At 40.8% G+C, this 26,826-nt stretch overlaps 1 protein-coding gene across 1 annotated transcript in view; it reads left to right on the top strand.

Annotated features, from left to right (window-relative positions):
- The window catches only part of TG (thyroglobulin), a 204,126-nt gene that overhangs the window by 56,703 nt on the left and 120,597 nt on the right, over nucleotides 1-26,826 (top strand). Inside the window, exons 22-32 of the mRNA XM_073335054.2 lie at nucleotides 1,116-1,286; nucleotides 6,882-7,004; nucleotides 8,880-8,995; nucleotides 10,027-10,135; nucleotides 12,227-12,424; nucleotides 15,836-15,997; nucleotides 18,551-18,616; nucleotides 19,730-19,810; nucleotides 22,210-22,347; nucleotides 24,162-24,338; nucleotides 25,303-25,414. Coding sequence (XP_073191155.2) covers nucleotides 1,116-1,286; nucleotides 6,882-7,004; nucleotides 8,880-8,995; nucleotides 10,027-10,135; nucleotides 12,227-12,424; nucleotides 15,836-15,997; nucleotides 18,551-18,616; nucleotides 19,730-19,810; nucleotides 22,210-22,347; nucleotides 24,162-24,338; nucleotides 25,303-25,414 — 1,453 coding nt within the window. The remainder of the gene's footprint in view (nucleotides 1-1,115; nucleotides 1,287-6,881; nucleotides 7,005-8,879; nucleotides 8,996-10,026; nucleotides 10,136-12,226; nucleotides 12,425-15,835; nucleotides 15,998-18,550; nucleotides 18,617-19,729; nucleotides 19,811-22,209; nucleotides 22,348-24,161; nucleotides 24,339-25,302; nucleotides 25,415-26,826) is intronic.

Raw genomic sequence — 26,826 nt, 5'->3', positions numbered from 1 at the left:
TGGGGGGTTTAGTCAATGCATTCCTTGGGCATTATTGTCACTTAAAGCATGAACCCTTTATCCAGTCAGCTTATGATTAATGAAAAAGTGAGTTGCAATCTCAGACATAAATGCACACTGCTTTCTCATTTTACAAAGCTACTGGGTTTCTTTAATACTCTTAGATAATTGGGCTATACCAATTTTTGAATAATAATAAATAAAATCATACTCTTAAATATATGGGCCTGCCCTCTGTAGGTGAATTTCCTCCTAGTGCCATGGACCAGAGAAAAGCATATGCACTGCTTAAATCCCACTTAAGTCATTTTCAGAAGTAGGAGGTGGGATTCAGCAGCACATTGGCCTAATGCTGGTCCTTTGCACAACAATAAATGTTATGCCTTTGGATTTATTCCCTTTTCTCCTCTAGCTTGCTGTTGGTAGAGTGCTGTCTCTTAAAAAGTGCTGAGGATTTGCTGGGCTGGGTACGGGGAGAAGAGTGAAATCCTGACTGTCATTATGGATTTGTTCCTTTGTGGAGTGGAGGAGACCTTTGGTCACTTCTGAATGACTAAAAGCTCCAGTTAGCACTGGGAAAAGCATTTTAAAATATAAAGCAAAGCTCTTTGCAATTTAGGAATATCTGGGAGGACTTGGTTCTCCAAGAACAGGGAAATAAAAAAAAAAATAGCAGCAGCAAATTGGTTTGGTGAGATCTTGTGGCTCCTTATGACTGTTCTTGATATTTCAGCTTCCCATTGTAGTTGGCACTGCACAAACACACATAAAAACATGCTTCCTTCTCTGAAGGACTTGCCTGTGCGGTAGGATCCTAAGGAACCCACCGTAATCTCTCTGTAGCAGGGACTTTGTTTTTGTTCCGTGTTTGTGAATGGTCTGTGGTTTGCACATGGTCCATGACTAGGGCTTTTAGGCTCTACCACAATGCAAATAACAATAAAAATCATTTAAAGTGATGGAATGGCAACTGCGAAATGCTCACTGTAAATGACTTGAGAGAGCCCCTGCCTTCAGGCAGTAATAAGCATCCATTTCTTCTAGAATGTCATTGTCCTACTCATACACTGAATGCAAGATACATAGTGGCCCAACTCTTCCCTTTCCTGTGACAGGTATCACAGATTGTGAGAGAAACGGGCAGGGTTTACAGTGCAGTGAAGATGGACAGTATAGACCTTCCCAGGCTGATCCCATCACTAAGAAATCCTTCTGTGCTGATAGTCTTGGAATGACACTGGACTGGACTGAAACAGACCACCCATTGACAGATTCCCACTGCCTAGGTAGGTATCAGAAAACTAATTGCATTCACTTTGATCCTATGCAAGTAACTTCTCCTTAACAAAATTCTGGTTTCTAAGGACAGCTGAATCTGAAAGGTTATGGAAATTCACTTAACTATAAGTCTGGTCTCTTACTCTCTTCCTCATCCCACATGCCTGCCATTCTCCCTGCTGGTGGGTTTATTTACTACACTGGAGAAAACATTATTTTTGAAAGGGAAGGGGGTGAAGTATGTTCATAAGTACCCTTGGATAATTAACAAATTGTTTGTATGAACATCTCTTGTTCTCTGTCTGGTGGAGTCATTACAGTATAATGTAACAGGACCAGGGCAGAGTAAAGGATTTCCTAATGTAAACAGCACTCACGGTTGCTCTCATAAGACCTGCTCTGTAGTGTTAGACAAATGAACACATTGTCACTGTTTATTATCAGATTTTGGTACACTTGCTCATGTTGTGTAGTGCCTTACTCCATGAGTGATCCCAGGTAAGTCAGAGGACTGGACTCCAGCATACATAAGGTTAGTTTAATCTGTCCCTTAATGATTAACAATTAGATTTTAATTGATATTTTAAAAAAGTTATTTATAAATGTTGCATTATTGTCAAGATACGACTCTACGGCCACAGACTAGATTGTATACAGCATCCAGAGCAGGAATCTCAAACATAAAATGAAATAAAACAGATGGTCACTATGGAAGGCTAGGAGACAATCCATTAAAAGTGCACAGACAGAGTAGGGAAAAGCAGCATTTCAACATGCTAATCATACCATATATAAGGAGATGTTAATAACTACAGGAAATAATCCATCACACAACCCAAGACTTGCTTGTGGACATTTGCAATCATGTTCCTCAGCCAGAAAACTTGTACTTCCCCCTCAACCAAAGTGATCAGTTCAGCCTATAATTTTGTAACTCTGAGCTTTATCATGCCATCAATGGTGCAATTAATGAGGATCACTACTTAAAAAATGATGGCATGGTACTGTCTTCTACCAGTAATTTGGTAACACATTTTTGGTATGTGTTGAATGAAAGATGTATGAAATGAAAATTTTCAGTAGTGAAGGAATTGACAGAACAATTTCATAGAATCATAGAAACATAGGACTGGAAGGGACCCTCGAGAGGTCATCTAGTCCAGTCCCCTGAACTCCTAGCAGGACTAAGTATTATCTAGACTATCCCTGGCAGGTGTTTGTCTAACCTGCTCTTAAAATCTCCAACGATGGAGATTCCACAACCTCCCTAGGCAATTTATTCCAGCACTTAACCACCCTGACAGTTAGGAAGTTTTTCCTAATGTCCAACCTAAACCTCCCTTGCTGCAATTTAAGCCCATTGCTTCTTGTCCTATCCTCAGAGGTTAAAAAGAACAATTTTTCTCCCTCCTCCTTGTAACAACCTTTTATGTACTTGAAATCTGTTATCATGTCCCCCCTCAGTCTTCTCTTCTACATGGTAAACAAACCCAATTTTTTTCAATCTTCCCTCATAGGACATGTTTTCTAGACCTTTTAATCATTTTTGTTGCTCTTCTCTGGACTTTCTCTAATTTCTCCACATCTTTCCTGAAATGTGGTGCTATTTTCAGTCCTGCAGCCCAAGCCCTGCAAGCCTGAGTCAACTGACCTGGGCACAGACTTGGTGCTGCAGGTTTTTTTCTGTGGTGTAGAAATACCCTCACACACCTAGACAGTTATAAAATCACTGCTGCTTAAGCAGTTCTGATTCCATCCAGTAGAGGCCAGTAGCTGATATGTGTACTAGCTTTACAGATTATCAACTAGGAGAGCTAGCTAATTTTTTTCAAATTTCAAAATGCTGATGCTTCAAAACTTTAAAATTCAGGAAAAATGTCAATGGCATTTTCATAAAATCCCCCTGATTTCTGAGCAACTCTAGAACTTGTTGATTTTTTTTGGCAATTTCAACCATATTTTGCATTTCAAAAAATCCCAATTTTTTAGTTAAAAAAAAAGGGGGGGGGAATGTGGGTGCTTTTACTTTTTCCATCCTGAGCAGCTCCATTAACTATATTGTAGAATGGGACATAATTGTGTAATCTGGGGTGGCTGATACTGCTTTGAGAGAAGATTGATAGTGGAAGGGGGTGGATAAGATTGACCCAATAGCTCTTCTCTCTTTCTAAGTTATCTGTCTTCTGGGGAAAAAAATCTCCTTCTTAAAATAGAAAGTGATAAATTATAACAAAATCTAGGCCCACCTGGGGTGTCCTCATTCCCCCTATGTTGCAAACTATGGGCACTCAGAATTGTATGGCAACAGCATGGATGGAATCTACATCTTCCTCCGCCAAGAGTATAGATGCCTATCATTTGAATTAAAAAGGAATCTTCATTAACAGTTATCAGAACAGGGCCTATGAGACACAGCTGTGCAATTCTATTTCCATCCCGACAGTGATGAACAACCAACAGCAAATTCATTAATGTTAGGGCTGGTTGAACGTTTTTCATTATGCAGGGTTTTTTTGACAGAAAATATATTTTTGAAAAAAAAACATAAAATTTTCAGTTTTCAACATTTTTTATTTCAATTTTTTTTCATGAAACAAAGTATTTAATTTTTAAAAACGTTTTTGTGTCTAGGGTTTCTTTTGTCCCACTGCTCCCTAACGTTTTTTTTTACCTCTCTCCCTTTTCCTGTGGAATTTTTTTCTTTTTAATTTTTTTAAAGAGAAAATGGGAAGCTCCTTCCCCAGGGAAAAAGACATTAAACAAACCTCTAACATTTTCATCCAAAAATGAAAATCCTTCATGAACATTTTCAAACAAAATTTTAAAAATGTAGTTTATTTTGACTTTTTCCTGAAAATTGAAATCTGTTTAAGTTTTGTTTTTTTAACCAGCCATAAAGACAGCAGTCATTCAGCCTGTGCATTTGAATAGAAGGAATTAACTGTTCTGCGTTGAATGGTTTTGGCATCGTACTTTAAGAAGGAAAACTTTTCTCCCCCATCTTACCCCGCTCAATCCCCTGCCTTTCAGCCCTCTTCCCAGCCTCGTTAAAGTGCAGGATTTTTTGGTGTTCTGTTTTTGGCTTACTCCTTTGTTCTTTCCAAGCAGAAAATGACAGTTTTATCAAAAGCACCTGTTGACTCAGCTTTGACAACAACAAACATTTGTTGTCAATTAGCGCTGGCTGTTTTGCTTTAAGAGGACAAATGATTGTTTTAAAAATTGATCCTCAGCTTTTATTCTGTGGTTTATCCAGACATTTCTGGACAAGAGCTCGGCTCTTGGATCCTGGTGTAACATCTCTTCTTCGCTATTCCACTCAGATGTGCAGGGGAATGAGAGCTGAGCCTGCAGCTACTCCATGCAGAGAGCTCTAGGGGCTGAGTCCAGCTCAGGATGCCTGGTTGCTTTGGCTGTGTTAGACCCAGGGGAGGCTCTATTGACAGTCAGTCTGAAACCTCCCCTCGGTTGGTGGTCGGCCAAGGAAAGGAGGTGGTCAGGCCACATGGGTCAGCTCATCCCCTACACTCCCGGAGAGACCTTAGCGGATACTATGGGCCAGAAGTCAATGCTGCTGTACTGATTTACACCCTCTGAGGATATCTCCCCACTCCCACCCCGGTGGAAACCCAAAGGGAGGATACATTTCACCAGGTCACAAGGGAATTAGCTGGCATGAGAACCAGACTATAATTTAAACCTCTTGGAGCTGTGGTCTGACCTCCGCCCCACCCCTTGTCGAGTGGCTGAAGGATTTGCAAGGATCCAAGAGGAGAAGTTTTTGCTCTCTCCAAATCTTTGCGTATTGGTCCAATTTATGCTCTTAGTGACGCTAAGGAAAATCTGTAGTAACTCTGTTACCCTTTGTGTTTCATGTCATCACAAGAAAGAAGTAAAAACATCAGTCACAGCACTTTTCAATCTACCCCATCCAAGGGTATTACCAACCTGCTGGTGACTTTTCTTCTAACATCACTCTCTCCATTTAGCTTGTATTCCCTGTACTGTAATAGAATCTCCGCTAATGACCAAAGAAAGTCAGGATATTCCACACAGACTACCACATTCAGTTTTCCCTTGCTTCAGAACTTCCTGTTGTACTGGAGACCATTTCTGGGATATTTGCTTTAGCAAAGTGGCTTTGTGTAGCAAAATGATTTGGACTCTGCTTCCATGACAAGATTGCATTATTTGGAGTTGTTATATATCCAGCATGACTAATTAAATAGTCTTGTTTTCCTTTCCTCCTCTCAAGGACAAATATGACAATCAGGTTTTATTTTAGGGTCATGTTCAGTTGGAGGAAAAGAAAAGAAGCGTTTATTTTTCACTTTTCCATCTACATGGGAATAAATCTGGCTTTGATGAACCAAAAACCTACCAGGTTTGGAGGGATGCTATCCAGGCTTTCTTTTCCCCCCCCCCTTTTAAAAAAAAAATCACAAGTGAATTTATGGCTTTGAAAAGTGATTAACTGGCACTGCTACAGACTGCAATCACTGATTTACAGTGCAAGCACATCTCTCACCTGGAGGGACCTGGATAGGTCCATCAATGGGTGACAGGGGATGGATCACTGGATGATATCCTGTTCTGTTCATTCCCTCTGAAGCACCTGGCATTGGCCACTGTCAGCAGACAAGATACTGGGATAGATGGACCTTTGGACTGACCCAGTATGGCCATTCTTATGATCTTCACTCAGAGAAAAGGTAGCTCCCTTTCGGTGTATTCTTTAACATCCGAGAATAACAACAGGGAAGATGCCTGGTTCTCTGATGGGCCCAGTTGCATGCTAAGGGCCACATTCAGATTTGACACACACAATATTGTAAATTTATCTCACATTAAATTAATTGGACTCAGTTAAACTCCCTTTGAGCTTCTGACTGATCTTTAAAGGAAACTAATCTTACATGCCAAGGAGACAAAGAGAGTTATAACAAGATATAAATTAATTCTTATTATTAATTATATTCCAGTAACTCCTAGAGGCTCCAAGTGAGATTGAGCCCCATGGTGCAAGACACTGTGTGTGGTGAGAGAGTCTCCTTACCCTAAATATCTTACACTCAAAGGGGACTACAATCTTCTCTGTACGTTTGAGGTTTGTCTCAGCCAGTGAAAGTGGTCACATTTAGGTTGGGTGGTTGCAGATCCTACGTACACACAATGTGTCAGATTAATAACCTTATTCATTAACTCCTTGGCTCCCTTTTCTCTACTCAGCCCAACAGTAAAATGAATGCTTATCCCCAAATAGAGCTCACAGTTTGCATAAACCTGAAGATTGAAAAGCAAGAAGTCACCTTCTTGCCCATTTATGGCCTCGTTCTAATACATTCTGCTCCAAACAGAGACCTGGCCCTGAGCATCTAATATCTCCAAGGAGAGTTCTGCAACAGTTTGTTTCAGACGCTTTTTCATTTTTTCTGATTGTTTCACAGAAACCTGATACTGTTTGTCCATTTAACTTACGAATCCTTCCCCCTACACACCGTGAGTTTTCTTTTTTTAAGTAAAGTCTGTGTTGAGTTTCTCTGGAAACTGAGGAGCAATGGAAATAACATGCAGGAGACTTGACCATGCTCTCTGCCTTTTAGTGCTCAGAAAATTTGAAAGAGTTCCTGAATCCAAACTGATCTATGGTGCAGAAGACGCTAGGATCCTTCACTCAGAAACCATCCAAGGAGACTCCCAGAGTGCACTCTTGCAGTGCATTTCAGGTAAGGGATGGCTCTCAGCAAATGTGTGTGGCATACGGTGGAGGTCACCAAAGAAGACAGCTTTCAAGGACTGAATTTACTGCTATGCCTTAGCCTAGCATTGTCTGCCTTTCCGTTCAGCAGCAAATTCACTGTGGGAGGATCAGTGTTTGTTGACCTTCCTCTCATATCAGAGAGGACGTCTCTGTCTGTGAATGGTTTCAGAGTAACAGCCGTGTTAGTCTGTATTCGCAAAAAGAAAAGGAGTACTTGTGGCACCTTAGAGACTAACCAATTTATTTGCGCATAAGCTTTCGTGAGCTACAGCTCACTTCATCGGATGCATACCGTGGAAACTGCAGAAGAGATTATATACACAGAGACCATGAAACAATACCTCCTCCCACCCCACTCTCCTGCTGGTAATAGCTTATCTAAAGTGTGAATGTGCTTTCAATTACCATGTGGCCTTGGACAAGTCATCAATGGTCTGACTTTCAGAAATGCTAAATGCTCATAATTCATGTTGACTATGGCTGGACACTATGGGTTTCAGTACCCCTAAAAATCAGACCACTCACCACTCTGTACATTGGCTCTGTACATTACTGATAAAATAGGGAAAAACCATCCTTGTTTACCTCACAGGGACATTGTGAGTTTTAATATTCATGCATGATCACCTCTGTTTGCACTGCAAGTAGTCCTTTGATCACCTCATGTGTCCTAACTTTGGGGCTAATTCAAAGCCCATTGAAACCAACTGGGAATCTTTTCGTTGACGTTAGTGGCCTTTGGATCAGGCCCTTTTATGTTTGGAAATGAGGGAGTTAGAAGGCAGAAAGAGATAGGAGAGTGTTTTAAAATCATGCAAGAAAGTGAATACAACATCAGCAGGGGTGGCAGTGAGGAGGAGAGGCACAGAAAGGGAGGTGGAGGGGGACGGTGGCTGAGCAGCAAAAAGGATCCTGGTCTGGAGGCACTTGGCATGTGTTTCAGCCCCAGAAAGTGTGGTGAGACTAGTCACACAGCTTGGATAGAGAATTCTGACTACTGAAAAAATGTGCCAAACCATTCAGGGCTGCAACACACTATGCACAAAATGTTCATTGAACAACTTCCAGTAACAGTCTTTCACTAGTCTCTTGGCAGGCAATAAGCGGAGAAAGAAAAAGGGGCTAAATTCAATGGAGAAATAGTTAGCCAGGAATCCTTTGACCAGCTTTGGTTTCTTGAGCAAAGGCCACAGCACTCTTACAAGCCAGGCTCATTACATTACATACCAACTCTCAATCAAGATAGTTTGTCCTCCAGCTCAATCATGAGTAACTAAAGCCTGGTCTATACCCCCTGGGAGCAGGTTATCCCATATCTGCCTGCTGCTGGGTTTCTTGCACCTTCCTCTGCAGCAGCGGGAACCGGCCACTGTTGGAGACGGACTACTGGACTAGGTAGACATGGGGGGTCTGATCCAGTCTGGAAATTCCAGTTTCGTTTACACATTGCACTAGTTTAACTAAAGGTGTGATTTTTAACTGATTTAGCTAAACTGCTGCAAAACTTGTGTGGAGACTTAAATCAATTTGTACCTGGCTTATGTCAATTTAGCTCAAGGAGCTTCGTGACCCAGTGACGCTAACTCGATATAAGCTAAATTTAAAGTGATTTAAGTGTGTCCAAACAGGGTTTTGCAGCAGTTTAGTTAAATTGGTATAAATTGATTTAAAAACCTGTTTTAGTTAAACTGGTGCAAGTTGTAATATAGCTGAGGGTTATAGTTCAAATTCAGTAAAAGGAGTCTTTATGTATATAGAAGACATAGCTATCAGCCAGCTGGAAACATGTGGCTTTGTGTAAACGAAATGGTGAACCTTTACATTTCTTTCATGCTTTCAGATTGTGAGACGGATGAGTCATGTGGCTTTATCACAGTATCTGCTCCAGGTTCTGAGGTGCTGTGTGAACTGCACAGTGCTGCTGAAACCAACTTCAACTGTACCACGTCTGGACTGGTAAATAATGACACTTCTTTAAAATGCATAGCCTGTACAATACCTGACAGCCAGTATGAGAACCCATTGTCAGAATGCCAGGGAGTTTCCTGACTGTTTAGATGTTGTGTTCTATTATGGTAATGGTGAAGTGCTGGTGGGTTAGCAAAGAAATGAGAGTCAAGGTTTTCCAAAAGTGATTTTTGGGTGCCTCTGTGTTTGGTTGCGACACCTTAAAGAGGCTTGATTTTTAGAAAGTGCTGGACAAACACCCACTAGAAATCAGGTCCCTTTAAGGAGCTTTGATTTCAGCACCCTAAAATGGAGGTACCCAAAATCATTAGTCACTTTTGAACATTTTGGAAACAGCAAAGTGCTCTCTAATTCCTGCATCCCTGTCATGAATAGCATCCCCCCAATATTGCGTCAGAGTATCAGTAAAACCGACAGTGAGATGAATTGACATGTCCAGAGTGTCACACTGAGTCAGTGGTAGAGTCAGGAATAAAACACAGCAATCTGGGCTCCAAATCTCCTGTTCTAACTCCTGGACAGCACTGCCTGCCCTTATTGCATGTGAAATAAGAAAACTAATCTTAAATTTGCCAGAATGCCACCTATACAGGTCTTTCCTAGAAGATGTTTGCCTCCCCTGAGCTGATCTGCTACAACTCCAACCAAATCACCATTCACAAACTCCCATTCTTCAAAGATCTAGGCTATGCGAACACTGAAACAGATAATCGTGTCACTTGTCAGATCTTTGTCCATTCCTACAGTCGAGGGTCTTGAGCTCGATGGCATTTTGCCACTTTCTTAAGGCAACTCATTGTTTATGAAACTACGTTGTCATTATTAATACGGTAGAGTAGCATCAAAGAATTATGCCCTGAGCTGATGGAATTGTGATCAAACAGCAGAACTAGAGGGCCCCAGGGAGTTGTGGCAACTATGAACAGTATATACTAATTCATCATCCTCATAAGCTTGAATAGACTGTATTTTCCCGGCTATGAATTAAAGCACCTTTATAGTGTCTCTGTCTGTCTCAGATGAAAGGTGTTATGGGAAATTCTGATGCCACTAGCATTGCTAATCTTAGCTGCCTGCTTAAAGTGAGGAACCCAGAGAAGGATGAAGTGACCGTGTATCTGAAAAAAGGTAGGTACTGAACCTCCACTGATAGGTCAGTTGTCTAGAAAAGTGAAAAACGGACCCTGCCAACAGTTAGGCCTCAACTCCATAAGGATATGAGTCTTTGCAGGGTCAGGCACCGAATAGCAGCACGACAATCTCCGTCACTCTTCCAGAAATAACGGATAAAGGTTTTTTGATTCTATTGAGATTTATTTTCTTGCAGTGTGATTTATATATAGGGAGCTTGAGTGGGTTTTTTTGCCATCCTCTGGGGTGCTGAGCAGGAGTTTAGGATCAGGTGGGTATGTCCCACACCATTAGTTCCTTGGAACTGCAATGTGGGGCTGGGGGAGGAGGGTGAGAGGGCAGGGGCAGATGAGAAGAGTAGAAAGGCATTGGTCATTCTTAGCCTATTCTCTTACTTCTGTGTTTCTGTATGGTGGGGAGTCTTTAGTTAGCCTAGGTTTTCTGAATATTTATTAATTACAGAAATCCGACACAATATTATAAAGAATCATATTCAAAATTAAAATCTTGTTCTAATTTTTCCTCCTTAGTAAAACCTTAGATCATTAAAATGGAATTTGCTTTTCACCATTTATGCTCTATACATTTGGCATTTCTCCTGGCTTGGGCAGTAATACGAGGCTGGTCAGTTTTTAAACTATTAGTAATATTATTAATTAGTATTACTGTAACACCTCGTCTTAGATCAGAACCCCATTGTGCTAGGTGCTGTATAAACACAACATTCAGGGGAATGTTCAAATTTTTTAAAATGTCATCAAAATTTCAACAATATCACAAAAATATTTCTATTCAGATTAGATTTAGCAAAACCATTTTTATAATATCAAAATATTGGGGCCTAAAACTCAACATTGGTCACCTTTTAAGCAACTACAAAATGTTATAAGAATTATCAACATTGGCTGAAATGCATAGCAACATGTGGGCATGTAGAATCACTATGTTATGTAGTGCCTCATTTCATATCTCAGGATCAGCTAATGCTCTGTTGTAAGTGTGACTGAAGGTGATTATATCTGAAAGTTTCTAGGTTGATTATTTTAATTATATTATTTCCTCAAATTTTCAGGTCAAGACAGCACAAAGATAATTATTTTAACAAAATAAATGCAGCCAAACCAACCAAACAAAAACAAACCCAAAGCCCTACAAAAAACACATTTAATAGGGCACCTTTGATGCCTTTTCCTTTACAGTTTGAGTCAATCTTTAATGTCAAACATGAACATCTAAATGAATCACACAAAATTTGCACCTGCACCTCTTGCTTAAAAATATCCATTTCTGTGGAGAGAGAGTACACACACAATCTTGTGGATAAGCACCCCCATTCAAACCTGTCTCCCTTAATGTCTCATCAGAAGGAACTCTAGAATCTGCTTGGAGCAGAAATACAGATTTTTCACAAAAAGAAAGTTCTTGGCAAAAACAAGTTGTATTTGATGTGTCACTTCATTGTGTCTGTTGTAGAACTGCATTGTTTGGCTATCTTGGCTCATTTTGACACAAATTGTGATACTCTTACACTGAGAAATACCTTGCTCCCCAGGTAATCTCATTGCCTTCAACAGGACTTACTCATGGTGTAAGGTACCATTCAGCCACACAATATTATCTGTCCTATGTGTTTTTTGTTCATGTGGGTTTTTTGTTCACTCCTTGCTCAAACTCCAAAGCTCAAAACAAACCATCCCAAATGGCAGAGTTCTACTAGGCCTGGGTCCAAAACATCTCCTTTCACTATTTCATTTGATTTCTATCAGAAATTGTAAACTGAGCTCAGACTTGCTCAAAATTAAGCCAAGTCCCACTTGAACCTGGGCAGAGACTTCTGCCTTGCATCTTGGTGTTTTAGACTATCTGAGATTTGAGAAAGATCATAGTAGCCTGAATATGTAATCCTGTTGGTGAACTTAGTGTGAGTTTCAGATTTGTAATGAAACTTAAAGGCCAGAACGATTTTGCTATGTTGGGCTTTTATTATAAAACATAGAGCCAGCTTAGGTCTGGAGATATTCTGCGGCTATTGCTTTGCCTCCTGCACTTGTTGGAACACTCATTTCTTTTTCTTCCTGTTCTGTTCAGGACAAGAATTCACCATATCTGGTCTCAAGATCTTTGAACTGACGGATTTTCAGAATGTGCTCTCTGGCGTGTACAGCTCAGTGGTTCTCTCAGCAGCTGGCACGTCTTTGACAGACGTTCATCTCTTCTGCCGTCAGGCTTGCAGCCAGGATCCTTGCTGTGATGGCTTTATCCTCAGTCATGTTGTACTTGATGGAGGTAATATTGTTCAAACTGCAAAGGCAAAATATTATCCCATACAATGGGAAACTTAACAGAAGCAAACCACTGGGTGCAATTCATGCCTGTGTAGAGGGCCAGTGTTATGCCTATGTGCAACTTAAATCCTATTGGCCTAATTGAGACTTAAGTGGCGCATAGACCTTGGGCTGCCCTTTGTCGAGGGGTGAATCTCACTCCATTATGTGGGCAGGCAGAATGTCTAAACACTGGATGTCTATGGTAGTAATCCCCTTTCTGTATTTGTATACATCTTTAAAATGGCATATACTGCAATAATGAGGGTTATCAGCAAGTTTGCCAGAAGTGGGTACTTGTATGTTGATGGGGGAATTAAAATATAATATGAAATGTTTAAAATATAAAGACAGGTTTCAGAGTAACAGCCGTGTTAGTCTGTATTTGCAAAAAGAAAAGGAGTACTTGTGGCACCTTAGAGACTAACCAATTTATTTGAGCATAAATTTTCCACAGTATGCATCTGATGAAGTGAGCTGTAGCTCACGAAAGCTTATGCTCAAATAAATTGGTTAGTCTCTAAGGTGCCACAAGTGCTCCTTTTCTTTTTAAAATATAAACTGATTACCTTTTTCTATGAGCAGGAAAAGGAGCTTTTCAACTTTTTACATCAGGTTATGGTTTCCAGATACTCCATAATCACTGGAGTCAAACTAGAACTCAGTGAGATGGATGAAGTGCAAAGCCCAACCCAAGTGCAAAGGCTATTACATTGATCAGGGCAGTCTTGTCCATTCTGTCCTCTCATGCATTCTCTCCCTTGCCTTATCCATATCCCCTACAGTCCTTCCTAAAGTTAGAATAACAGAGTTTAAGGCCAGAAGGCACCATCAGATCACCTAGTCTGACCTCCTGTATATCATAGGCCACTAACTCAATCCAGCACTCCCACTAAACAAACATGTATCATCCTGTGCAGTGCATCTCACTGACTTCAAGACTGATCCCAAATATCTTGGCAAGATCATTGATTCTCTGTCAATCAATCAGATTTATGGTCTATCTGCTGTATCATCTTTAAGGGCTATGCTTACCCGTCATGATGATATTCATTACTCAGTGTACATTTCTGTAGCTGTTGCTCTCTAATATAGTGTATCCTGGCTTGGATATTGGGATATGGTCCGAGAGGTCATACCTTTTGAAGTAAATGGTAGTATTCAATCTGGCCCATTTACCACCAGCACTTAAGCATGTGCTTAACTATAAACACATTTAAATCCCATTGACTTAATTAAGTTAAGCATGTGCTGAAGAGCTGTGCTGAATCAGGGCCTCTTTGAGGCATTTGATTTTACAACACGGGTTCTCCAAGAATTGTTCGACTCTTTCTTGTATTTCCAAGCAGTTGATTGTACTTGGCAATGGGGCTGCTCATGGTAGAAAGTGCTATGAATGGGGTTTGCTCACTGGGACAGGGACAGCTTGTCTTGAACATTTCTAAAGAATCATGCACTCTTGTAGCGTAATAGATACAAAAAACTGCATTAACAAATCATCATTAATTCTGCAAAGGATGATATTATACTTAACTTTAAGCACATGGATAGTACCATTGAGTTCAATGGGAATGTTCATAGGTATAAAATTAAATACACTTGTAAGGGCCTGATTTTCCAAGGTCAGAGCCTGAGACTGCAGCACTTAACAGTTAGAAAATGCCAGATCTAGGGTTGTCTGTGCAATCGTGACTTTGCCCCTTGTGCATTATAATATGGTCTTTGATTAGATGGGCGAATACTGTTTTTTTCCCAGAGAACATCTGCATTATTCCTAGCACAAGATTTATTTATGCCATGTGAAAATTCAGTGCTTTGCAAATCAATGGCTTTGGATAGAAACTTTCCTTCGTGTCAGAATTATGGAAGAAATGTTAGTTCCCATGTGGCAATAAATATGTGAAAGAAAGTCAGTTTTTAAAGGAATCTTGGCTGGCATTTTAGCTATCATTTTTCTGGAACTTTAATTCTTGGTAACGGATTATGTGTATTGTACACAAAGTCCAAGTTATTAATGAAGGTCTAACAGAGTGTATTTACCAAGATTGATTTTGTTGGCAGATTTGGGGTGTATTTTTTGTGCAAAATGCCAAGATGAACAACCTTTGATGTTTCAAATTCATTGTTAATAACTTGCAATTTTATTTATGATGTGGTACAGTTAGTATATTTCTGCTCTTTCGGGATTGATACCCTGATATTTGTTTTTCATTTCTACTTCCTATGTTAAACTTCATGATATATTTCATTGCTTAGTTTTTTGGCTCATGTCATTTTAAAATGAGAGCTAATGATGCAGACCACAGCATGATGATACTGTAGAAAGTCACGAGTCATTCAACAAAGTGGAAGCACAGCAGGCCTGATTAACTAATGTGTAATCTAGTGTAACTCCAGTGAAGCCACTGGATTTCCATCAGCACAAAACTGGGGTAATGCAGTCGTGAATCAGGCCCATCATATTTCTGTTAAGGACAATACAAAATGAAAAGCAACCCACTATAGTTTTGTACACTTTGCATGCATTCATTGTCAGAATGAGTTGGCCTCCCTTTTATGTGTTTAAGGTCTTACTATCTGAATGTGTGGAAGAGATTAGGAAATGGCTGCACATTATGAAGCTGTCTGTTTACCTGTGATAGCATGTTTGGGTCAATAATGTCTCAAAATGCAGGGATCTGACTGGTATTTTTGGTTAAAAATTTAGCACATTCACTGCTAGTAGGAAATACTTACTTTTACTTAGTGAGTGAATTATTAAAGGACATTTTAAGTACATGTAGAATACCTTTATGTCTGAGCCATGACAGCAGCCACAAACCAAGAATGCAATGAGTCTAGATATTATAGGAGTAGATTGGGAGCCAGAATTCCTGGATTCTACACCTGGCCATGCTGACTTACGGTATAAGTTTGGGAAAGATTGACACCTAAGTTGACTGAATTCAGGCCCCTGTCCAATAAAGCATTCAAACACATGCCTAAGTGCTGTGTTGGTTCAGGGCCCAAGATTGTAAGACTTCTGAGGCCATGAGTGTCTCTGTCTAGGTCTGCTATGAAATGCCTTGCACACAGTTGGGTGGTGTTAATTATTATTCAATGTTATTTGATAAAGTAGGAGGTATTTGTGGGTGCCTAGCATCTCTGAAAACCAGGCTACAAGCTTATATGTCTTAGGCATGAATTTAGGTGCTCAGCTTTATTCATTCAAATTTTAAAAATTGGCCCAATTTTCTGAGCATCCACTTCTCTCAGTTTAAAAAGGGGATAACACTTATCAGTCTCACTGTGGTGTTGAGGTTTATTTCGTGATTACAAAGGTGCAGTATAAGTATTATTATAAACAAACAATTCTCTCTTCAATTGAATCTAGGTACTATCCTGTGTGGGTTGATGAGCTACCCAGATGTGTTGATCTGCCACAGAAATGACTGGAATAGAAGCTCAAAGCCTGGAGGAATATGTAAAGGGGTGAACTACAATGAAAAAAAGCAGCAGTTTTTATTCAGTCTGGGAGGACAAGAGTTCGCTGGAAGTAAGTAAATATATTCTTTCATCTTAAATTATGTTTGCTAAATTATCCTATACTCACTGTCCACATAGACCCTCCAGCCCTTTTCTCCATTCCACTCAGTGAAAGCTCTCCCTGACTTCAGTAATAGCTTTGCTGGAATAAGGACTGCAGGATCTGGCTATGTATGAGCCAAGTAGAATGAATTTAATTGCAATGGGCTTAAAATGCAGCAAGAGCAGTTTAGGTTGGACATTAGAAAAACTTCCTGACTGTCAGGGTGGTTAAGCACTGGAATAATTTGCCCAGGGAGATTGTGGAATCTCCATTGTTGGAGATTTTTAAGAGCAGGTTAAACAAACACCTATCAGGGGTGGTCTAGATAATACATAGTCCTTGCATGAGTGCAGGGGACTGGACTAGATGACGCCTTGAGGTCCCCTCCAGTACTACAATTCTATGAATTATCCATTAGTCTGGTGCATTTGCAGGGCCACCCAGAGGATTCAGGGTGCCTGGGGCAAAGCAATTCAGGGGCCCTTTAATTAATTAAGCGCCTTTTTAATTTTTACTCACCCGGCGGCGCTCTGGGTCTTCGGCGGCATTTCGGCTGTGGGTCCTTCACTCACTCCAGGTGTGTTCGGCGGCACTAAAGGACCCGCTGCTGAAGTGCCACGGAAGACACTATAGAATACTATATTCTCGTGGGGGCCTCTGCAGGGCCCGGGGCCTGAGGCAAATTGCCCCACTTGCGCGCCACCCCGCCCGGGCAGCCCTGGCATTTTTATGACTTAACCTACAAGAATGGGCCCTTTGTACTTTATTGTGGCTACCTGTGTTAATGAAAATAAACAGAGTTCAAAACACATTGTTGTACATTGTTCTGCAAGGGCTTTGTTGAACACTTAATTCAGGTCTGTTTCAAGTAAACCATCTATCTAAAAACAAAGGTATCCGTTGTCTCATTTGTACTGTAGTCAGTGGCTGCTTCCAGATTTCATGTGATCTAAACTCTTGGCATAAATTAATTTTATGGCAATTTAATTTTCAAGGTTTGTAAACTCAAAACCATGTTTCAAAGACAAGGGATCCTGTGACTGTGCAGTTATGTGTTTTTATTACTTATTTAGATTCAAAGGTCAGAAGAACCTTAGTGATACGCAAGACAGATACCTTGTGTGGTGTGTTGTCTAGAGGAACTAAAAATTCTTCTTCAGCTTTTAGAGTTAGATTTTTTTTTTAAATAGTGAGGCACCGCAACTGCTTGTGTAAATTAATTATGTGTTTAAAATATGAGCATGCAGATGCAACTGGTCGATTGTGTGCACAAAGGTCTTGACTCACCACTCTACAGGAGTGACAGCTGGGTAAAAGCAGAGCAATATAGCAGTGAATCAGGCTCAAAATATGGAGTCTCACATTTAAACAGGATAACTTACTGAGCAAACAGATGAATGTATGCAACTGCTTTTGTACTCTCAACTATATACTGATGGTGTTCAGTTGCCAGTTTTTACCCATCACCATATATTATGTATATGGAGTTCAGGTACCAGGTTCTGAAAACTTAAACCCAGCATTATCACAAGTGTCCACAATTTTAGCTGCCTCTCAGGGTCCTGATTTTTCAGAGGTGTGGACACCAACAATTACCATTTAAATTGAGTGGTGTCCTGAATGCTCAGAACCTCTAAAAGCTAGCCCCGAATATCTCAGCTTGAGTGGCCAAAACCTGGGGCACCAAAAATTGGTGAACGCTTTTGAAAGTAAGGACCCCAGTACTGCAGCTGGATCTGTCTAGGCAGAGACCCAGACCCTGTGGCGCTTCATTGAATTCAGTGAGATACCATATGGGCATGGGGTCTGCTTGCATAGATCCCATTGCAGGATCAAGACCTTGGGACTTAACTTGTCTGCCAAAGATTCACCATGTGTAAAAAGGTAATAATTATGCTTCTGGGGTGGGGGAGAGAGGAGAGGAGGGGAGGGGGTGCTATGTAGGTCAGTTGATGTTTTTACAGCATTTTTAAGATAAAAGGTGCTGACTATTATAATACAGTCTGTTACCAATGCTTTGACTGGTTAGACAGCATTTAAGATTCTTATTGCAGCGCTTAGCTGCTGTGTTGATGGGTGCAGTATCAGAATCTATATGGACAGATAGAGAAATGCTGCTTACGGTACTTATGACTTCTCAACAAACATCTGGTGGAGGTTCTTTTACATCCTCCATTACTACTGTATCTAAGCACCTCATACCCTTTAATCTATTTAGTCTCACGACATCCCTGTGAGGTAGGGATGATCCCCCTTTTACAGATGGGGAACTAAGGCACAGAGAGACAAGTGACTTCTCTAGGTTTACATGGGAAGTCTGTGGCAGCACAGGGCTCACCAGACATAGGCTAGCACCCAAACTACCAGGCCATCTTTCCTTTAGTGTCGTTGTACTGTAATTGTTATTGCGTAGTTGTATTAAGCTTTGGAATGTGTTGTGATATAATTTCCTGGCCGCTCAGCATAAACCATTTGATTAATTTTAGCAATTGCACTACTGAACATTTCTTTCTTTGTCAGCTTCTGAGCTCTCAGAAGAAATGGAAGAAGCCGTTAGCAGCTTTCAGCGGGTTTACCTGTGGGGAGGTGAGTTTTATCCTGCTGCCAGTTATAAGAGGTTGGAAAAATAAAAGACCAAAAAAATTGGGGCCACATTCTCTGCCAGTGTAAACTGGAAAAGCCATTTGACTTTAATGGAGCTACACCAGTAGAAAACTTGGCCTTAGACCAGAGTCTTTTCTCACCTACAAGGCATGATGCTGGTGTAGAATCAGTGTAAGCAAGAGGTGAATTAGGCCCATTGTTTCTTAAATCTATGCGAGAAGCTATGGAGATAAAGCCATTTATCTCATTGTCAGCCCCTAGATACCATGGTAATTTGGCATTTTGCAAATATCTAGATAGATTTGTTTAATTATCATGACTCATTGCAAGCTTCCATTGTTCCCCTTAGATTTACTGCATGAATATCCCCAAACACTTTTTTGCTACTGCTCTAGGAGTACATAGGGTGACATGCTTCTAGAGCCTTGGTATTGATTATTTCCTGATTATGGATATTTACTGAGTTTAGTGGATTCATTTTGGTTCAGCATGGTGGGATTTTCCAAAGCACCTAAGGCAGTTCCAGAGCTTTTGAAAATCCAACACTCGGAATATAAGAACTTCCCTATCAGAACAGATCAGTGATCATTCTAATCTGGTGCCCGTCTCAGCCAGTGGCCAGTGCTCGATTCTTTAGAGGTAGTTGTAAAGCCTCCTGTAGTGTAATTCACTTGTGCAGTATATATCACAGAGAGGAATTTCTTCCTAACTCCAGCTGGTGAACTCTTGTACCCTGAAGCATGGGGACTGATACACTAACTGGCCCCAAAACAGGGGCTAAGTGCAGACACAATTGTTTCATCCTTCGGTGAAACTTCCTTAGCTGTTTGCTTAGATAATAACATTGCACTGTAAAATGTTCTTTGTTAACTTGTTGTGTAAAACTCAGTACCAGCAAACTGTTTAGGAATGAATAGTCAGTATGTTTCATAGAAGAACTGCATCTGGAATCAATGTGAGCTTAAGGGACAGTCTTTTTGTTCTGTGTCTGTACAGCGCCTAGCACAATTGGGGTCCTAGTCCATAACTAGGGCTTCTAGGCACTATATTAATACCAATAATACAGAATAATAAATAGCTTTGATTGTGTTCTAGGTTCTGATATGATTACCCGGACGAAATCCTCTGCATGTGATGCGGCTGTTTTACAAACCCAGACTGAGCTAATGTTACCAGGTACTGGGCAGTACTGCAGTAGGTGCTGGGGGGTGTTGGTGACCTGTGATGTACAGGAGGTCAGACTAGATGATCTGATGGCCCCATTTGGCTTTAAACTCTATGACTCTGTGAAATAACAAGGGGAAACTTCAGATTTGATACATTTCATGTGACAAACAAGGAGGATGGGTTTAAGACAGCGTAGGAGAATGCAGAATTTAGCTGTGAGTGCCCAGAACACTTGGTGTCAAATCTATTGTTTTGCTCTTTATTGAAGTACATGCATGGGGAATGAGTGGGTTTGGGCAGATTGGTTCAGACAAAACAAGAACCCCCCTGAACCTTCTCCCCAGCTTCTCTTCCTTTTTCATTTTTGCATGTCCCTGCACTTCCATGGCCAGGACAGAAGTGAAAGGTCTGGAATATCAGAGGAGAGCCTGTCCTCATGACAACTGTACAGACTCAGAGGATTTGGCTTCTTCTGATAAGCTTCTGAATGAACGTAATAGTCCATAACTATGCTGATTTGCACCAGCTGAGGTTCTGGCCCACAGACTTTTGGGAGCTTAATGGAACCAAGCCTGAGCTCTGAAACTAGAATCATAGGCCTTTTGTCCATAGCTGCCTGCTGTTCCAGATTCTGCTCTTGGTTAGGCCAGTGTAAATCCAAAGCAACTCAACTGAAGTCACTAGAGTTTCTACACAAGTGTAAATGAGAAAAGGATGTGGCCTCTTGATGGCAGCGTTTTGGTTCATCTTTACCAAGTTGTAATCCTTCTGTGAAACTTTGATGAATGTCTGTGGGAGACGCAGGTGTGATTTAAGGCAGGTAAAATGGTAAAACAGGGCAAACTGTTATTGATTTATCTCATATAATTTGCATGAAAGATGAACTAAAATTCCTGTTTAACTGGCTAAGCTACCATATGATTAGTGGACCATAAGTCTAGACTTTAAAAGGAGGAATAAAAACATTTAAAACATTCTTTTCATTTAGCTGCCAAGACTTGAGTTCAGGGCCTTGGGGTTCTACGTTTTCCCTGCAACAATTGATGATATCATTAAAACCTAAAGCAATGCAGCTTTCTGCACCGTGCCTTAGGGATGAGTCATATCAGCTACTGTTTCAAGAGGGGCTGTCCCTAAATTACGCAACACATTTTTGGTGATTTTTTTTTTTCCAAAACCCACCCACCTCTTGTAACTTTTTGTAACACTGAAACAAACACATCCACTTAAGGACCTACTCACCCACTATTGTGTTACACAATTTATGGACAGCCCCAGAGAAACCTAGGAGACTGAAGGCTTGGGTCTTGACAGGTAAAATGACTTCCAGGTTATCTGTTAAAAAGACAGAGTGACTGAGAAATCTGGGGAAATATCTGCAAGAGTGAGACTTTTTATTACCGCACGATCATGTTTAGAGCACATGGCAACATTTCTGAATATTTTATGATAAGGGAAAATGAATAGACACAATAAACACCCTGCACATGTTCAGCTTGAGATATGTGTGAGGTTTAGCATTTGTGATCCAAGTATTAGTGTTTCTTTGGTTTTGTGTTTCAATTTTTCGCTGACTATTTTAGTGCTTCATGGATTAAAGAACGTGGGAGTTGTACAGGGCCAAAATAATGTGCGGTGTGGTCTGCTCCTCTCTTTTGACAAATAAGCGAGTGTTAATTGACAAACTGGAAGGAGATCAGTGGAAAAACAACAAAAATGTCCCGAGAGCTGCATGGGCTTATTTAAGGGGAACAATTGAAAAGAGACAAAAATAGCTCAGGGACAACAATGGGAAGGCACCACAGTCTACTCACGTTTGAAGACAGCATATGTCAGGGATAGAGAAGAATTACTTAAGGTGCTATGTGGGGGTATTACTGGGAGAAATAGGATTAAATTAATAAAAGGAGTATTTTGGCTAAGTATTGGGGGAAACTTGCTGATAGTGGGCTGTTGCATAACTTCCCAAGGGAACTGGTGGAAATTGCATCACTGCAGGTCATTAAAACTAACTTGGTTAATATACAAGAAAAGATATTGTGAGCAATGATCCTGCAATGGCAGGTAGATGGACTGGATAAAGTTAACAGCCTTTCCATTTCTTGCTGGTGCATTTATTTTTTTAATTCCTGGTTGATGGAGATGCTGTGATATGAGCATATTCAGCTCCTTAATAGACTCTTGAGAAAAAAGATAAAATACCAACCCAGACACAGTTCAAATACAGAGGTATTATCCCTGGAACAGTCCTATTTAAAACCAACCTGGATATACATTAACCCTGAGAAAAGGTTTCAGCTGTCACACTGTAGAATTCAGAGTTTTACATATAAACAATCCTCATGTATCCCAGATTGTAAATCAATCTTCTTCTTCTTCTTCTTCTTTTTTTTTTAAATGTGGATCAGATTCTGTAATGGAACTTTTTTCCCTAATGGACAACAGCCTGATACAACTAGACCAAAGCCGCTCCCTCCCATCCCAGCAGTACTGGCTCTTCAAACACAAGTATTCAGCAGAGCAGGCAACACTCTGGTGTCTCACACGTAAGAAATCTTAGACCTTTAGTCTACATGTTAGTAGGGAAACAATAATTAATCAGCAGTTTCGATAGCTACTCTAGTCATGGGTGTTAGAACCCGCAGCATTTATGGATTTTTTTCCACAGGGAAAGCGTAAAAATTCACATGGGAGTCATGTAATCGCCAGCCTCAATGAGAAGCCACCCAGCCCATGATGAGGCTGGCAGGCTGGCACCACTCCCTTGCCGCTCAGTGGCTTTGTCAACTGTGGCAAAAAAAAAAAAAATCACTGCTGGTGCATCTTCACTAGCGGTAGCAGCCGTGGAAGCTATAGAGTAGTGTAGACCGTACCCAACTGTTCGTACTACCAAGTTAGATGGCGTGTTAAAATCATCTGAGTCTTGCCTACATTAATGCTGTGGAGCTGCACCAGTGGTGAATTCCAGAACATGAATTTTTGCCAGGGTAGGCACAGTTGTTTGTAAAAACGTGAGTGAGCCCCTAGGTAAAGAAAGGACAAAAGTCGTGGTGTAATGCTCAAAAATGTCTGTTATAAAAGGTGAAGATCTCTCCAGTTTTCCATGATGCTGGGGTTCAGATATGGGTCTGATGCTCCTCTCATACTACAGAGTAACTCCACTGACATCGGTGAAGTTACACTGTGAGGGTAACAATGGGGTAAGAGAGAGGAGAATCAGGCCCTGTGTTTGTCTATTGCCTGTTCATCCATTGTGATGTCCCAAGTGCCTGACTTTAAGACATTAAAACACCAAAGAAAGGTGACCTGCAAATGAGGAAAAAATGGTGTGCAGCCATGTTTGCTGTTTTAATGATGCATAAACAAACCCTGAAAGGTTTCTTTTAGCCACAGTGTGACCTGGAAATGGAGTAAAAGGTAGTAAAGAATAAAGAGGGCGATCACTGCATAGTTTTCTCAAGTCATCTTCCTGGCACCTGTTATCCCTCTGTTATTTAGCTCTGCAAGACATCATTCAAATCAAGTTTACTGTCTATAGTACATATTTTATGAAACAGCGCTGGCACAGTGTAGAAATGTTGGGGGATAACATATTTCCATATTTTGGAAAGATGGGTCGCTACGTCTCTGGCTATGCTTACACTGCTCAGGGCATCAGTCCTGTAGCACAATAATTAGCAAACTGGCTTGATCAGTTCTTTATTTTATTTTTTTAAAAGTGCATTAGCACCTTGGAGTTTTGCAAAATTCCTCTGCTATAGCAAGGAAGGAAGGCAGCCAGCCAGCTAGGGTGTGAATTTCAAGGTAAACCACTAAAAGGAAGCAACTCATATGGTTCATCTGCATAAAAGCATTTTTAGTGTATGAGAGAAACTCTCCAGAAATAATTTTACAAACTTTTCATAGGACATTCTGGAAAATGTTTGCTGATACTGCCTTTTTATTTTATAAACCAGAAGAAATATGCAATTGTTATTGTAGGCTTAATATATTGAATTAGTTTGGAAATCCTCATATCTGTTTCTTGGGTGTTCTGATCCCTGTTTTATAAAAAGATTGCCTAAAACAAAAAAAGACTGTGAACCAGATCCTACTCTCAGCTTTTCCTGTGTAAACCTGGAGTAACCCCACTCATGCCAGGAAATTATTCTGAGATTACATCAGTTGAAAGCAGAATTTGTCCCTATTTATTTTTCTTATACAGTAATATCATAATAAGATCAATAAAACACACCTCAGTAAAGAGTATTTGTGCTATAGGTTTAATATTAAGAATGATAAACAAGTGAGAGATGGGAATGGGGAGAAGGGGAACGCAAATAGCTAAGTTTATAAAACTGAGCTGCTTTCTGCCTCTTAGGTTGTGCACAAGAAGATGCATTTTGTCAACTGGCAGCTCTTCAGAATACCACAAGCACATATTTTGCCTGCATTCTCTATCCAGAGGCTCAGATCTGTGATAATTACATCAACCACATCCCCCAAAACTGTCAGACTGTATTACCTCAGCAACTGCAGACCGTGTATCACAAAATAGGTGAGCTTTAATTTCTGTGTTAAATTGTATATTTCAGACAGATGTATATTGTATTCCTGGCAGCATCGATCAGCATCTCAGCTTTTAATTTGAAGGATGTCAAATAGGAATGTAGGAATGTTATAAACTGCAAGAAGGAAGACTAGGTGGCTCTGGAAATAACATAAAGTAGCAATGAAAGACTAACATTAGTAACTGAAAGGCATCATGTCTATGTGGTGGCCAATGTGCTGGTGATCTCCCTTCAGTTTCTAGTGGAAGAATATTCATAACGCATCCCTGTTAGCATCTATGTCAGAGGGGCCAAACGAAGCTGCACCAGGAGTCCTCAGACCTTTTCCTAGTCTTAACAGTATTTGAGTATGGAGATTGTCTTTGGGATGTCTCCCTTCACATTCACAATCATTGACATCCCTGTAGCAACTGCAGTAATTGCGTTCATGGGAAAAGAAATGTTAGAAAAGTGTTTAAAGTATTTTTAGCTTCCTTATAGCTTCCAGCCCCATAATATCGCTCTGTTTTAAATGAAAGAACCCAACACCTGAAGTACTCAACATTGACTCTATTAAGAGCCCAAAGGGAAGGGGAAGCTGCATAAAATACCCACTCTGCATTCTTCCAGTCTGTCCAGAGATGTTGCATTCTGTCCAAAGTGGACTGCATAATTCAGTGGCCTGAAATCACTTCAATACAAGTCCCTGCTAGCCTGGGATTTCAGAACCTGAACTTGAGTCCCTTACTTATCAGCCCATCTTGCTGTCATTATAATGCCTGTTGGGCATTCATCCTGTGTAGAAACAAATCTAACCGTCAAACATATTTATTGTTGGTCTAAATTTATCTTCCAATACACTGAGAAATCAGCACTGTGTCATAGAAATGTTGCTTTCTCTCTCCTCTTTATGTTCGCTTGATAGTATAAATCATTTGAAGAAAGAAGTAACTTTCCCTTTGATTTTTTCAGTCATACTAGAAGGGACTGTGAAGAGCTTCTACACACGTTTACCGTTCCGTAAAGTAACTGGAATTTCAGTGAGAAACAAGATTGATATGAGCGGGAAAGCCGTTTCCGATGGGTATGATTCAACTCAATTCAGTTTTGTTAGCATGGGACTTTGGCCACATCCAAAATATCAAAACCATATCATGTAAATGGAGAGGATCAGGCATATTCATTAAAAATATTAAAGAGCAGTATATCTTTTTGGGAGAATAACCAATATATTACAAATATTAATCACACAATTTTAAGTGAATTTATAATGTATTCATTGTATTATCTAGTCTGTATAATACGACACCACAAAATCAGTGATTGGTTGGATAGAACTGTTGTCAATAACACACAAAATGTTTTCAGTACAGTCACTCTTCTAAATAACAACAGCTGAACTCTTATACATACAATACAAAGAACTAGACAGTGCAGTCAGAGTTTGCAGAATCTGCACAACTCCTCACTGCAGTGTATTGGCTAAACCCTAGGGACCTGCAGACCCTAAGGGCACATTCCTTATTTAAATAGAAAATTGCCTGTCCCCTAATAAATTAGTGCAGGATGCCTTTTATCCCGTACCTCAACATATTAAAATATTATCAGTATGCAAAACCATTTTTATTATGACCTTACTTTCCAATGTGACAAAGTTTGTAAAATTAGACAATGTAGTAAGGCAGAGTCGGTCCCAGGATTTACTGAACTAATGTATGTCTAGCACAGAGAATCCCAAACTATGGGGCACAGCCCCCTGGGGGAGCACAATAAAGTTATCGGGGGGCATGAAGACTTGATGGGGCCATGCTGAAAGGTTGGAGTCAGAAGGGGGCTCTATCCGGCAGGGGAAGCAGACAGGGCTCTGTGCAGGTGGTCTTGGCTTCCAGGACCAGGCTCCTTGCCCACCTTGTCCCCCCACTGCTGCAGCTGGAGTAGCCACCAGCCAGCGGTTATGCTTTTCTGCTGAGGATGTTGGCAGAGACTCTGTGAGTGGGGAACAAAAGGCTGCACCCTGGGAGGACTGACAGCCCCTCCCCTCCCCCCCGCCGCCAGACAGAGCCCCTTCCTGACCCTTGCCCTTCAGCCCAGCTCCACACAGCCCCATCCACTTGCCCTGCCAGATGGGGCTGCGCTCAAGGACTGGAGTCAGCAGAGGGCCAGTAATCACTGGTGCATCTTTCCACTCCCGTCCCAACCCTGGCCCTTCAGTGCGGCCCTGTTCACTTTCAGAGCTGGGTCCCAGCAGCCAAGAGTGCCTGCCTGCAGGGAAAGGAAGGTTTCCTCAGCTGCCACATGGTTAGTACGCCCTACCCTTTGTGGTACTGGGCACCCCACCCCTGGCCCCTGTGGGTACAGGATATTCCTCCCCCCAGGGGTGCTAAGAAAACAGTTCTGTATTTTTGAAATACAATGCTGGCAACCCTAGGCAGACCCCTGTTGGAATTGTGAGCAAGGCTATAGTTTCAACAGGCTGTCAATTGTACTAAAGTCTGG

The sequence above is a fragment of the Lepidochelys kempii genome, chromosome 2 (genome assembly GCF_965140285.1).
Source record: "Lepidochelys kempii isolate rLepKem1 chromosome 2, rLepKem1.hap1, whole genome shotgun sequence".
Classification (NCBI taxonomy): domain Eukaryota; kingdom Metazoa; phylum Chordata; order Testudines; family Cheloniidae; genus Lepidochelys; species Lepidochelys kempii.
This window is presented reverse-complemented; position numbering and strand designations above follow the sequence as displayed.